Source organism: Yarrowia lipolytica, chromosome 1B, assembly GCF_001761485.1.
Source record: "Yarrowia lipolytica chromosome 1B, complete sequence".
Taxonomy (NCBI): Eukaryota; Fungi; Ascomycota; class Dipodascomycetes; order Dipodascales; genus Yarrowia; species Yarrowia lipolytica.
Window position 1 is genome coordinate 688,391 of NC_090771.1, and position 15,113 is coordinate 703,503.

The 15,113-nt window shown below is 45.2% G+C and overlaps 3 protein-coding genes and 1 non-coding gene across 4 annotated transcripts; 2 read left to right on the top strand and 2 right to left on the bottom strand.

The window, feature by feature from the left end:
- Positions 1-23: 23 nt before the first annotated feature.
- YALI1_B06885g (uncharacterized protein) lies at positions 24-275 on the bottom strand (the record flags this gene model as incomplete). Its single annotated transcript, XM_068281993.1, has 2 exons — positions 24-202; positions 248-275. The coding sequence occupies 2 exons, from the start codon at positions 273-275 to the stop codon at positions 24-26; spliced, it is 207 nt and encodes a 68-aa protein (XP_068138094.1).
- Positions 276-873: 598 nt separating this feature from the next.
- Positions 874-947, top strand: YALI1_B06892r. The gene has a single exon. It is a non-coding gene; the product is annotated as a tRNA-Val (tRNA).
- A 3,464-nt stretch (positions 948-4,411) lies between these two features.
- On the top strand, positions 4,412-6,760 carry YALI1_B06928g (uncharacterized protein; the record flags this gene model as incomplete). Its single annotated transcript, XM_500516.1, has 1 exon — positions 4,412-6,760. The coding sequence occupies one exon, from the start codon at positions 4,412-4,414 to the stop codon at positions 6,758-6,760; it is 2,349 nt and encodes a 782-aa protein (XP_500516.1).
- A 1,571-nt stretch (positions 6,761-8,331) lies between these two features.
- Positions 8,332-8,606, bottom strand: YALI1_B06969g (uncharacterized protein; the record flags this gene model as incomplete). Its single annotated transcript, XM_068281994.1, has 2 exons — positions 8,332-8,554; positions 8,599-8,606. 2 exons carry the CDS (start codon positions 8,604-8,606, stop codon positions 8,332-8,334), a joined length of 231 nt encoding a protein of 76 aa, XP_068138095.1.
- Positions 8,607-15,113: the final 6,507 nt, after the last annotated feature.

The window sequence follows — 15,113 nt, forward strand, 5'->3', positions numbered from 1 at the left end:
TATGCTCTCATCGTCTCGTTCCACTAGTATTCATGCTGCAACGTGTGTCTAACTCTCAAGGTTATATATAAGATGATGCGATACTTTTTGATGTGTTTGATTAATATTGCAGCACTAATAGTAAGAACCACAACACGACCAAAAAGAATTGAAGCAACAGGGGACCTTTCCTGAGCACAGAATGTCTCCAACTGAGTGGCATCTAGCCAGCATCAATGATACACTAGGGTGAGCTACAATCGAAGACTAAGAACGTAAGAGCGAGCCCTAATCATTGAGCAAGTGAAGCTGACTGCTCGAATGAACCTCTTTATATGATACAACAAGTATCCTCAGTTCAGCCAGCGAACGAAGTACTGTACTTCCTTTGAACGCTGCCATGGACCACAAGAGACATGGGCTTGATCAATTGATACTGGCTTCCTATGGGTCATACTGTCTTGAGATCAGTTCGTAGGTCTTGCTTCTTAGTCGTGTGAGGTGTCACGACGGACTCACAGATCTATACACGCACAGCATCGAACGTAGACATAAGGAAATTATATCCCAAGTTGATTGAATATATAGCAAAGGAACGGAGAAAATACATGTAACATTGTTCTGCTCACCATTGTTAATAAAAGTCGTTTTGAAAGGCATATAACGAAGTTTGACAATCATAAGCAAGGGTAATTGAACAGTAAAGATATATAAAATAACTTGGGTATTATTTCATTCTAGGGAAATACATTTCAGCTACATGTAGTATATATAATGTATCGTTAAAGCAGATTTCTAATATTTTTTTAATATTTTTTAATTCTAAACACGCCGGAGAGACAGTACAGTTTTAGGGACAAAACGATCCAACGGTTTTTTTCACCAAGAAAACCTGGTTTCTTGGTCTAGTTGGTCATGGCATCTGCTTAACACGCAGAACGTCGGCAGTTCGATCCTGCCAGAAATCACTTTTTGCAGCTGCTACACAGGCTCTCGTCTGACGAGAGATCGTAAGACACACCTCACGTGACGTTGTCCTCCACCGTGGTGGACTACAAGTGACGAGGCTCTATTTTTCCTTCTTGGTTACGAAAAGAACTCAATGATTCTAAATAGGGGCATTTATCACGCTATTTTCGGGACTACCGCCTGCTACGAGTATGTACTTGTAGGATAGCCAATAAACTGACCTTAGTCATATGCTCAGGGATCTGAAACCGTTTCTGGACCTCTGCCATAACTGCCCGCTATCAAGCATGCGTATAGTTTGGAGATATCTGTACCAACGAGTAAGTAATATTGGTGCCCGTTTGGACAATAATGCCGCTACATTCCCATAGTGCGTTTGTCGCACCTGATATGCTTATCGATACGAGGTGACCCAATGCGGGTGAAACGAATACGACCACAAAATCCAATATCGCTAATGGTGACGCACTGCACTTGGGTGGGCTACTTTAGCCTGATGTTGCAATATTAGTTGTAGCATTCCCAGAAGCTTATCTGTCTTTCAGTCATGCTTAGATGAAGGTATAGTTCCCCCAACCAATGTTGTGTGTATGGAAGGCACTCATTTGTTTTTTTCGGCAAGGGGCGAGTTGGAACATATTCCAAAGAGAGGTAGCAATTAGTGGGATGGTTGCCCCTTTGCCCCTTTACCAGGCCGGTGTCTACCCTCAGCACTAGATATCCAGAATAATACACCGGCCCGAGACCCAGCGTGTGCGTGTGCGTGTGCGTGTGCGTGTGACGTCATATGCTACCGTGTCGTATCAGCTTTGAGACATTTCATCTGTATTGCATAACAATAGAGATTGCAACAGTTGCCTTGAATTAGACTATCATGTGATTGGCCTAAATATATCGTCGGTAGTGTACACATAACTGATTCTTGCTCCAATTAAAACCCAACTGCCTCTTGCTTCGAAAGAACTGTCCGTCGGGGGGGGAAGGGGAGGAGGTTGGTGAACCATGCTTCTCGCTTAATTTTCCTTTGTGTGCGATTTTGACTCTCTCGTGTTTGAACGGGTAGCCACCCCACCCCCCGTTCGTGTTCGCTTATGATTTTTACACCGGCAAATCTCTCCCAAAAGGCTATGAAACGTCGAAAAACGGCTTGACAGCAGCGATCATGGCTAGACCCCCCACGTTTCATACTTCAGGCTTGTGCCTGTTTTTTTCGGCTCTTTAAACTAGGTTGACGTCAGGGGTATGTGACAAAAAATGCAAAAATCTGCACACACGGAGTTCTAACTTCGCGGATGGAAACGGTGAAATGCCCTCTTAGTAGTATGGGATGGCACCAACGCGACCAGACCACCTTAACATGGTTCAGTCTGCGTATGTTGGTATCCACTCTAGTTTTGGGGTCGTCCATGTTCCATCCTCCAACCTAACGTTCCTGCAGAAGATAGGCTCTGTAAACCTCACAGATGCAAGTAAGCGCGGTTTAACTGGGCTGTGGGCCATGTTTAGGTGGGTATTTACATCACGTGAGTTATGACAACGTTCGGAGAAACCCCGGAGATAATTGGGCTCCATCAACCATATACATGTAGATATATTTCAGTCTTACAAAAACACACCCCATCTCACGTGACCCACACAGCTTACCAGCTACTCAAAAACACTGATGGGTTTGCACACGGCAGAAGCAAGGTTCCGCGGAAGTTTGTCCATTGAGGTTTCACGTTGTGTTGCACAGTTTTACTACACTCTGTACCCGTTACTGTATGTACTTACGAATGGTTAGTAATTTAAGGGGATCCACAGGAGAGAGAGAGAGAGAGAGAGAGAGAGAGAGAGAGAGAGAGAGAGAGAAGAAGAAGTTGTCAATTATATCTACGCTAGAGAAGAGTAATGTCAGGCTGTGGTGTTTCTTTACCCCACTTGACTGTCATATTACACAGCTGTTATGTTTTCTGTCGTATCGGTTCGTATTTTTGCATATTTCGCCTAATTTTTGCCTAATTTTGTTTCTCGTCATCCTACTCGTTGCCACGGCTATACTTGCTCGTACTCGTAAAAAAGGCGTTGACACATGCTAACCTTGTTTTTAGAGTTGGCGAAAGATGGTTATCTGAAGCGAGAGCGAAGTAATCACGAGTGGGCAAGAAACACAAAAAAACGCAAAAAGGAGCCAGCCAACGATTAACAACACCATGTTTGGCAGATGAGGCGCGATGGAAGTAACATTCCCGATCGTGCCTTCCCCTCCCCCCTCCCCCCCAGCAGATCTGACACATATCCGCTTACTCATCATCAATCATATATCGACCCGTACATATAGTGGAGACCCTTTCCATTGTGTATTGGATACGGCCAGTCGCAGTACAACATGATTAGCGTGGAACCATGGGACACACTATATTTGGGTCAAAGGACCCGTCTTTAACACGACCCTACATAACTCCCAGCCCACCACTGGTTGCATTTGTGTTGCATACGACAGCCGAAACCGTCACAAAAGCAAAAAGAGCATTATGTCACCACCCCTGTGATTGCAGGCTGGTGTTGGTGCGGATGAGGAGGTGGGCGAGGAAACATCCTTGAGCCGACACCGGTTGCTCACAAGGGCGGGCTATTGCTCCTCTACTTTTGAGGAGCCTTGGGACCCTTCTCCACCAAACAATATATTACCCTGCTCGGTTCTCCACGGTTTCGTACCAAGCACAAAATTTTACCCCCTTGCCCCGCTCTGCTGCCGTGTTTCATTTACAAGCGAGAGATTCTGGTTGACTTTTTCTTTTTTCTTTTCTTTTCGTTTTCGTTTTCGTTTTCGTTTTCGTTTTCTTTTTTTTTCGTTTCTTTCCTGCCGTCGTCGCTCTCGCTTCGTTTTTCGACCTGCCTCCGCCACCCTTGGTTTCGCTTCTCTCTGTGCTGTGTTGCACTTTTTTCTGTTGTCTTTTGCGTTTTGTGTTTTTGTGCTTTTTCCCTTGCCTTGTTTTTGCGATTCTCGTAACAAAGAAACAAACCGCTCTTTGTACACTTCTTCCAAGTCGCATTTAGCTTTTCATAATACCCCTTGTACGTTTGACTTTGGGCCTTGTGCGTTGGATACGAAGGTAGGATCTGAAGGTGGGGAGGATGGCGAAACGACGAAATGTGGCCATAGAAGAAAAAAAAAGTCGAAACCATTGTGTGCACCGCGTTAAGGCGAGCATCCCCATGTACTTTTTTGCCCGCTTGGCCCTCTCAAAACCCACTCTTTACACACACCCCCCTGTCAGCTTAACCTACATGCTTGTACATGAATATATACTTGCTACACTGCTAACTCTTTCTTGTCATCATCATCATCACAATTGAATAGGAGACGAGAGACACGAGCCGCTAACGAGACTGCAATACCACAAGACCGTCCACCCAACGATATAGCGGCCAGCTTCAACACCACACTCAACCTTCGTTTAAACGTGACTCTACTACACAAATGTCCTCCACCAAACCACGCAAGTTCCACTCACGAAAGGCGCACAAGAAGTCACACTTGGGGTGTAAGACTTGCAAGAGACGACGAATTAAGTGCGATGAGAGACTGCCCAGCTGCTCACAATGCTCGCGCATCGACTCACCATGTCCATACCTAGACATGACTCCTCAAGAACTGACCTTCTTTCGAGAGGCCAAAGTCAAGAGCGATGCCACCAGCTTCATTAACATGCGCAGCATGAACCCCACGACCCAGGTGCCCATGCAAGGCTATGGCTATCCAGCTCCACCACCGCCTCACGGAGGACCGCCACCGGCAATGGGAATGCAACAACCAATGATGCCCATGGGCTATCCTCCCCAAGGGGTCCCTCCACCACAAATGCCTCTGCAACACATGCCTCCCATGGCACCCGCTCCCATGGCACAACCGTACTATGCAATGCAATACCCACCGCCCCCACAGCATATGTATGGTCACATGCCCATGCCACCCCAGACACAGATTCCACAGCAACATCCTGCAGCACAGCCACCACACCCGGGTCCTCCACCACCATCAACACATCTTTCTCCCCATCATTCGCCACACCAGTCTCATCACTCACCACACTCTCCGCATGCTCACAACGTTCCCAGCGCACCCCCACCTCCTACCAGTGCGCCACAAGGCCCCCACTCTTACCCAGGTGCATTCTCTGGCTCCCTGCCAAGCGTTCAGAATGGCACAACACTGCCACCGCTGGGAAGCTCTCCTCCTTTGAGCGCCGCCGGAAACTCCGGAGTGAAACTTGAGAATGGACATCAGGCCGATGGTGTGAAGACGGAAAACGCACAGCCCGTATCGCTGCCTCCCTTGACTTCTACATTGCCCCCGATTTCCGCTATCACCGACAGTGGTGGTTCTAACGACTCGTTTCAATTGCCACCTATCATCCAAGCCCACAACCCGAAACATGCGACTTTGCCACAAAAATTTGGGACCGGAAACACCGCCAGCATTGTAAAGCAGGGATTTGAGACCGACATGATGAGACACGCTTACGGTGCATGGATCTCCGACAGCATCAAGAACGCCGAGGACCACCCTGTTTTGTACCACTCTCTTTTAGCCTTCAGCCACGGCTATCTGTACCTCAAGAGCCACTCCAAGGTCCCTGATGAGAAAGCCAACACCGGTGGCATGACCCCCGAACAAATCCGTGACTTGTCGTCTCACCACCGGTCCAAGGCTCTCAGCATGATCCATACCTACACCGACAATCTGGGCTCCAACTCCGAACAGCTGCCAAACGCTTCAGATGCTCTTCTGGTAACCACTCTCATTTTGGCTTGGGACATATTTCTGCAGGAGGACGATATCAAGCCCTATATTGAGCTCAGCAAGGGTCTGGCTGCCGTTCTGCAGTCCCTCTCTCTCAACACCAGCCAGTCTCCCACCACTTTCTGCATGGCCGAGTCACTGTTTCAGAGCATCAAGTCCATCCATATTCCTCCTTACGAGTCAGGGTTCTGGCAGGAGTTTGTGAGTAAGTTTGCTTCAGTGAAGCACCAGATCAGCGACTCCACTCTGCTTCTCCAGTACGCCGAGGTTGAGGAGTTTCTCAATGAGGTCACCAACATGCTCAACAACCAACCCCGAAACTTCAACAACCCCACATCGTACCCTCCCCAGAAGCTGTATCAGTTCTTGCGACAGTGGCTTACAATTTTCCCCAGCCGAGCTCTGTCCGGTTTCCAGACGTGGAAGACCCACGACGAGAAGCTGCTCTACTCTTACTGCCACGCCGCTTCTCGAGCTCTAGATGCTCTGTTCCCTGAGGTGAGGTTCCTTTTCCAGATTGGATTCATCGGGCCTGTGGATCTGGTGGGACTCGACAACTCTCTCGAAGAAAGCCTGGGACCCAACACTGGCTCTACCAACCCTCTGACTTACCCTCTGCGAGTTGTGGGATTCTTCAAGATGCGAACTTCGCTTGCCTCTCGTATCTTGTTTGACGATGACCCCTTTGAGGGCTCTGATTCGCTGGTAGAGCGAAAGAAGAGCAGATTTGGAATGCTCAAGGAGATATTTGTCAACTCCTTTGAGAACCCCACCGTGCCCCAGTTCGACCATTACAAGTCCAACGGCGCCAACGAAGGTGAGAGCCCCGACTCTGTATCCGCCTCTAGTGTCACTGGTGGCAGTTCGTCTCCTCGAACTTCGGTGACTAGTATCAGTGGAGACGAAGGAATGGCCATGGCCGCCTCCACTGCCAACGCCGTGCCAGCTGCTGCCGGAGCTTCTTCCTGGAAGCAGACAGCTTTTGCCCGATATTTCGTGGATAGAATGGAAATCTTGGGCACCTAGTTCGGCAGAGTCTTGTTATAGACTCGAATATGTATATTTAAATAACAACAAGCAAATATTTCGCGGGTCGTAGCTACGCGTATGTACCAAGCCAGTACAAGTAGGAACCCGACAGTTGGAGAGAGCAAGCCACGTGATAACAATAGCGTACAAGTACTTGTATCTGGTTTCAAGTTGCTTTGTTCATGTGCGTCTGTGTTCGTTTAAAGACGGATTGGGTAATAAAGTCCCCTGAGATGTATGTACAAGTATGTATTTTCGAGACAGCATCACAGAGCCATACTGTTTCACCATTGCGGAGTAGCTAAATTATATCCACCGGCACAAGTATCGTACCGGCGCTAGTAAAGGACATATTTGTTTATGGCCTGTCTCCACCTTCCCCAGAACAGTCACAAACCATGATGAACATACCATATCATGTTACTGAAGATCATGATCCAGAGTTTGTTTTGTACAGTAATTTGCGAGTGGCCTCAGGTCATGTACAGTACTTGTAGCGGATTGAGCCGATCAAATCGATACCCCTGAGGCACAGATATTGGCCCCATCTCCTTGAGGTCCCCCATCACCCCTCTGAAATTAATTTTTAAGCGCACAATGGGATTGAAATTCCTCAGTAATATCTGCATTGGTAATGTGCTACCCAAATGCAGTTTTTTTCCCCCACGGTAACAGATTTGCATGCTGTTTATTATCATTGGCTGTCGCATTTTTGCGACTGGTGCAGACCGCAATTGTGAAGCCTTGCTTGGTCGGACACAAACGGTTAGACTGGTTTTGGACACATTTACCTTCGGGCTTGGGGGCGTGTTTCGCAAACGCACTCTAAATGACGTCATGCGAGAGTTGTGACACAAGTAGCTACCACTGTACAAAGTAGTACGCTGTCCCGATGCGGCAGGTTTCAAAGGATATGGATGCAAAATATATCCAACAAGTGACAATATCGGGTGCTTCGTAAAGGCGCCACAGGGTGAACTTGCTGGATTCCCAGGGTATGAGCTGACCCCCCACTTTTTGTGAAAAACCCATTCCCCGTTTCTGTTAGAATTCAAGGGAAATGGTGAGCTCTCACTCTTTGTTGCATCTTTGATTTGCGGAAACCCTAATCTTATTATCTACTCGTAGTTCTGGCTTGGTTCCACCCTGTTGTCTGGAAACTAGCTTGCTGCAGCACACTCCTATAGCAACTATGCCCGCATGCAACGTGACCGTTGCGTCACCCAACAGTCCCCGTTGGAGGTTAAGTTGGGCTCATGGCTTGTAATAAATTGAATAAAATCGCTAAAATCGTAGAAAATCCTGATACAGGACATATATCATGGTAACAATATTTTGATGCCAAACACGAACCTATCCCAGTTTCTTCCTCGAGGGGAGCTGGGGGAGGAGGATGTTTCGGTCGGAGTTCTCCCAAGCTCTCTGTTCGTGTCAAAGTTCGTTCCACGTCTTCTTGCTTCCTTCGCTCGGCAACCATGTTACTCATTGTGGAATGTTAAAAAAATGACACACACTTGTATTTGAAAGGTTGCAGAACATTTGACGAGTCGCTAAAAAAAAATGGGTAGCTATATTTCACATTGTAAGAGGCGATAATCCACTGGCGTGCTTCTAATTTTCTCGCTGTCAATTCCCCGAAACCGGCAGTTTACCCCTCTTTTTAGTTTCATAATATCCGTATTTTGGTCGTATTTGCGATGCGGTGCCTCGCGTATTTTGTCTAAACTGTGCTTGTGCGGGAGGTCCAAGCGCCAAGGGTAAGGGCTACCAAATAGGGTTCCGAAAGTCGTGCTAAGGGTACGTTTATAGGATACGTAAGGATGAATCTGGCTTACGCTGCCATGAGATGAATATATATGCTTTCTTGTCGGTGCTGGACACGTCGGTCCGGGTTTCTCAAATTCAATTTGCCAAAGAGGCGCAATGAACTCTGAACCCGCATCCGTCACATGAACCTTGTAAGCATGCAGACGCTCTTATAGTTGCTTGCATATGCTGCTTTGAAACAGGCAAACCCAATTGTTGCATGCGGGTGGATCCATGCGGTTCCTGCGTCAAGATGTCGTATTTCGTATTTGGGTGGGTCGTCCTAGAGTGCAAGTGGGGAGCGGAAACGATCAAGACTGGCTCTGCATAAAATGTCAAAGAAATTAAATGAGTGTAACCTAGGCCCATGTCAAAACGGAGGCTGAAAAATAGAATGTGTTCATATTCTGTTCAAACCAGAAATTAAGCGAGCAACCAAACACGTCGTATCAACACGTCAACGGAATGTTGTTTCAAAAGCTTCTTATATTTAGATTGACTTGCTTCAAATGCGGCATCGAGGCGACCAGAAAATAAATTCTCTTGAGGAGATCCAGTCACGTGTTTCCGCATCCAGATATGCGACGTCACGTTACAAGTACGAGTACAATACCTACGGTTTCGTCGACTACCACATCCGTTTAGAGCGAGCCAGGATTTGCGCCACCCCTGTGGTTATCGTCTCGTTCAATCGCGTTAACAGCGGTCACACCTTTACTGCAATCGATACAGCCACATAATACAACTCAATCATCTAAACACACAGGCTTCGTTTGCGATAGGAAGGGTTTCACGTGACCGGCGAATAGATACTATACTATACACCTCATGATGACAAATGCAACTGTGTGAGTGATCCTCTCCTTGATCCTTGATTCCGGTTCAAATCTTAATCTGCCATGCGGTGAAACGGACCGACTCTGACGGCCCGTCATACCCACCGAATCCGTACAAAGGAAGGAGCCCACTTTTTTTTTGTGCTTGTGTTTGAACTGAAGGGTGTTGCCATGGCTACCGTTTGTTGGGTACGTACTCGTATTCGTAACCATGTACCTTGTACTCGTACAGATGTTTTACACTCTACGAGTACGATATTGCAGTGGTCTCGTGGATGGAGAAAAGAAAAAATAAGTCGCAGTACGACGACCGCATACGGCACGACTTTGTATTTACGGAAAATGACAATAAGAAAACTTTGGAACTTATGGAATTACTACAAGGCACAAGTAGCTGTAACGTTGGTCTTTGGAGAAAAAGATAATTATTCTAGAAAAGCTACCAGTACTTGTACAAGTACAATTCTGTAGTATAAGTAGTACCGGAACAGTATGTACCCGTACCGTATGTACCAGCAGTACACTGTACTTGCATATGACGTATTCATACAGTAGATCGAAATCACATGAGAAAGCTCTACTTGTCACTGATCCTACAAAATGTATCAGAAAAGAAAAAAATGGCAACAGTTGTATACAGCAGTTACGCTCCCATCGTAATGCCTGTCCTGCTGTTGCTTTATGAGCCCCGCATGAGGAGAGCAAGACCCCATTGTTCCAAAACTGGAAAACCATGAAAATTGAGACTTATGTGTTGCTACTGGTACCGTTGGGTACCCTTCAAGTCATGGAACATTCGTGGAACACTTCTTTCAGCACCCTTGTACCACCTCGTCGTTTTTCAATGTCACAAGCAGCGCAGAACATTAGGTGTAGTTGGTGGGAAATGTGTGTACATGTGTAACTTTTCTGATTAATCTTCAAGATGAATCAGAGGTGACTCAGATGTGACCAAGACTGCCGACGAAAGAGGGAACGAGAGAGACAAACTGTCAAAAGAAAGCAAGTGAACTCTTCTCCAAACATTTCCCCATCATTGCTGTGCAGCCATTGAGCTGCATCGGATATTCGTAAACTCCGATCCCGTCGAACATAGAGGATGGAAGAAGAAAAAAAGGCGACGTAATTCCCCACCCACCCAGATAGACATCTATACATACAAACTGCTGCAGTATACTAATAGTGTCTTAGCAAGAATACCAGTAGGTTTTGGGGCTAAATGGGTTTGCTGCTTGTAGTCTACCAGCGGTGTTACTTCTACATCTTAGACCCTATGTTGGATCAATTGGCTTTAGAAACCCTCTAGATACACTCTTTTCCCTTCAAAACACATCAAGAGTGACGATGAAGACTACAGCAGGACTTCCTTGATGTCAACAGTGGTTACTCGTCATGCAACAGTGTCCGAGAAACTACTGGATTGAAAAAAATATAATACCATGATCCATACCGAAAGCAGTGATCTTTTAATTTTTATTTACTGCTCCGTTTAATATCTGCTCCCCTGTTACGTTGGCCATATTATTTGTTTTAGCGTTGTTTCACTGAACAAACAGGATGCGACGAAGTCCGAATGAAGAGTAAACTAGGAGTTCGGAAAAGCTCACGGGCTGGCAATCGGACTACCCTCTCACACACGAACAAGCCCAAGACGTCGTAAGGCCGTACGAACACCTACTACAAGTATTGTGATTGTCAGGTTAAGCAAGTTTAGTTCCCTTGAGTAACAGCCAACTGCATGAGAGGAGCTATTGTACCTATACATCTCGTATCTTCTATTGTGTCTTGTTATTAGTGCGATCGTTAGTGCATTTTCAGAGGCACAATACTACAAGACCCAAAATAGTCAACTTAGCATCCCTGAAATGCAGCTAAACAAGCGAGGACACTACTTGTAGTATCGTAAATCTGAGGGAAAGTACACTGTATTCTTGTTATGAACTGTAGGGTGTTGTTTTCGATGGGTGGATGATTGGTATTAACAGCAATGTACGAAAGTTTCGGTAATCGTTACTCTTGATAGGGTGCGGTTGCTACAAAAGAAAAGAGTGCGTTTTGACGAGCTTCCCAGGGAGGTTTGTCTGTGCCTGTGATCGTCGCCTTTCATGTATGCAAGGCTTGTGAATCGCTGTGCTCGTAAATTTATCTTTGCGCAGAGTCGGCTGCCGAAGTCAAACCATTAAGTTAGTCTTTCATTTCGCTAAAATTGAATCGAATCTGTCTGATTGCGATTGAACAAGGAGGCGTTATCATGCTCGAAACGGTGGGGAAGAAAGCTACAGCACAAGTAGTCCACGGTTTCACGGCAAGATGCATGTCCAATTCGTTAGACTGAATCAATAAATACGGTCTACAAGTAGCTACTTGTAGGTAATAACACTTCCAAGTTTGCTAACCCTAACCCCCTTCGAGGCTGGAACAAGGAAGGTGGAGGTTGGCAATGTAGTTGTACTTGTAGCTAATGTTCGATTGAGAGCAACAAGGGTGGCTGCTCCTATGTTGCTGACTTGGATACACAAAAGAAACGTTACAAGTATAGTACTGTAGTATGAAAATATAGTATTTACTACATAGGCAATCACAACACGAAGTCACAAAAAATGACCACGAACCTCCATTGTTTCGGGACCGAGGGGATTTGTGCACAAGTGTCTCCGACTCTGGTCTTTGATTGACTCGCATTAAACCTCAACGTCACAACCGTAGCCGCGTTACCGCGCTAATTAGCCGCGCGGTTGACGTCAAGGACCGGGGAAATGACGTTTACTAGTGTTCCATGTGGGGTATAGCCTTGGTTACGCAAAACACAAGAAGTCAGCTATTTGCCATGTAAATTTCTATAGCAATAGCTGAATATTAAGATAATCTCACACATGTACTATATGCAGTTACGCGTTGAGACAGACTTAACTCTACAGTAAGTGTTCCGCCTTACTGCCATTTCTGTCAGAGTTTAGTGTAACCGGTCACATGCTTGTGGAGCCCTATTAGAATGTTTGAATCCATAAGACCCTTACTAACAGCCTGTCATCATCAACAGGTGACAGTTGTTAGTGGAACAGCCAAACTAGTGCCTGGTGCGGTCCATACAATTTTTAAGGGTGGGCAGCACGCATAGATTACGTGAGATAAGGTGGGTACCAAAGGGACAGCCATCTGCACATGACAGAGAAAAATGGAGCTTCACATCAGGTAATAATAGTAGATAATATGAATATCTAAGCTCAATGAATGATTTTTGCAACTTGTGTTGATATTTTGAAGTACAAGTACAGTATGTACTGTACTCCAGTTAAAGATTATAGGAAGATAATAAGGGGAACATGGCTAGAGTATGTCATACAGTGAATGTACTGATTTCTTCATCTCCATCCTATAACTTAAAAGAGCTCTGTCACATGGACCCGCCCACTTGGAAGATATGCAACTGAAACCAGATTCATTGGTCTGATGTGACATATTAAGAAGGGCGCGAACTGTCATACCTGTCAAACGTGGCTCCTTGCAAAAGGTGGGGGAGTAAATTTTAGTGGATCCAGTAAGCAACCCTGCTTTAGAGATATTTCACCTCGGTTTCATGTAAGACATAAAATGGAAGCACACTGATGTCTGTTTGTTCTCACAGGTGCAAAGGTCATCAAATCTACAAGTTTATTAGGGACTCGGTGCAGCAATGGCCAAAGCAATGACCAATTTCGTTTTTTTTGAGGAAGCTTGATTACTCTGACCTTCAAGTACAAGTACCTGTAGCTAAATTACAGTAGATTTTCCCTTCTGCAATTGAATGTGTGTCTATTTTCAGATGCATAAATAAATACGTAATCCTAAATATCACCCTCACTAACATTCTACGTTGCAGTACATTAGTTCAGAGGCTCCTGTAACCTATAATGATGAATAGATCTACTCTCATGTGCACTTATATAGGGTTGATATGAATGCCGGTGTTTATCTTCTGAAAACCGTTCTCAAACAGATGCAATTGGAATGAATGAGATAAGATTTAGAAGCAGCGTGGAAATGATTATACGAAACCTACTGTAAGAAATTACCATACTCTGTTACGCTTACTTGAGAAGGCAAACTCATATATGAAAGGAAGTCTCCAAGTAGCAAATGCCCCATTGATATACCACCTGTCCTTATCCAACAAGTACAATTCGCATATTTGCAACTTTTTACGTCATTTTGAGACAGACTGACAGCCACAATATGTATATATTGTATTGCACAGAAGATAGATCACTCAGACACTCCACAGAAGTCGACGTTGAATCGGATGACTAAATAAAAGTAGTAGGAGGGAAATGTTAGAGTAGTTGACCACACAGAGCTGCTTGGCGCAACTGAAAGTCAAAGATCTTTCTATGAAGATAATAACAGAGATTAGCAGATGAGTTTTCACAGCCTCGATTTCCAGGATGGATAACAGCACATGTCATATCCTTTTTACAAGGACCAAGTGAACACAAAGGGAAGCCTGTGAAGACTGCTTCGATCGCTAATCTTACTCATGCTATCTTAAAGGACTTCACCTGTTCTGTGAACAGGATATTTTAACACTTTGCATGTACAGTGCGTACTCCTATTGGGGTGTTCAAGAGAATAATAATAATACTGTATCACATATCGGACTCAAACATTCTCGGTGATGCAGTAAGCTGTTGTGAAACTCTCATGAGGGTTGTATTCTGCCACATTAGAGCCAGCAGCACCAGGTACACAATCCAATGTGCTATGGGTGATCCAGACGTCGGAGTCCATCGTATTACGAAAGGACAATTCTCTAGATCGTGGTTGGATTTATAATCTCAACGATACACTATAACACAGTACTTGTAAATTAATCCAATAAATCTGACCGAGGAGATGACATAGGATGTACAGTGTACATAGTGTTGCAGTAGGAGAATTGACATTCCATTTCAGCAACATAAATGGGAGGTATCACAGTTCCTACTGCCTGCGATATCAAATTGATACCTTTGGAAGGACATGTGCTGCTTAAAACGCGGTGAAAGGTACTGTACCATTAATAGGTGCATGAGGTCGACATATTTCTACACCCTTACAGAGTAGAAGTTCGGAGGAATCAAGAGACCGCGAGGAGCATGGCGTAACTTTCACCTCTGTTGGGAAATCACACATTATAAATCACTGCCGTTACTACAAGTAGCATACATCTACTTTCATTTCAATATCATGAACGGCATCACAATGTAACATTGATATGCAAGGGTCAAACTTTCGTTTTCGAGGAGTAGTAATAGACCGCCGAGAAAATCGGGATAACCAAGATGCTGGCCCAACGAATCATAGGAAACGGTCTTCACAGAGGATTCATAATTGTTCCAATAATTGCTGTAACTGCCAATCAAAGGGTGTTCCAGAATCCATTTTCGTTTTGGGCAGCATGTTGTATTATTTTTTCCAGAGTTTAATAGAAACGGCATTATCGAAGCACCCATAAAGTTTCAGGCTTGTCAGCAGAAGATAATTAAATCCCTTTGCCTGTGGACAAAAATAAGAGGTATAAAAAGAATAGCTGCAACTCAATGGGAAAACTCGTTGCTCTGGATCAGTTTTAATCGTACTCTTGGCTTGACAATGAGGTGGTGAGTCCCAAAGAACCCCTTCTCGTCAACGGTGAGTGATGCCATCGAGCTCAAACCCAATACACTCCCTACGTACATCCCAGACGCAACATC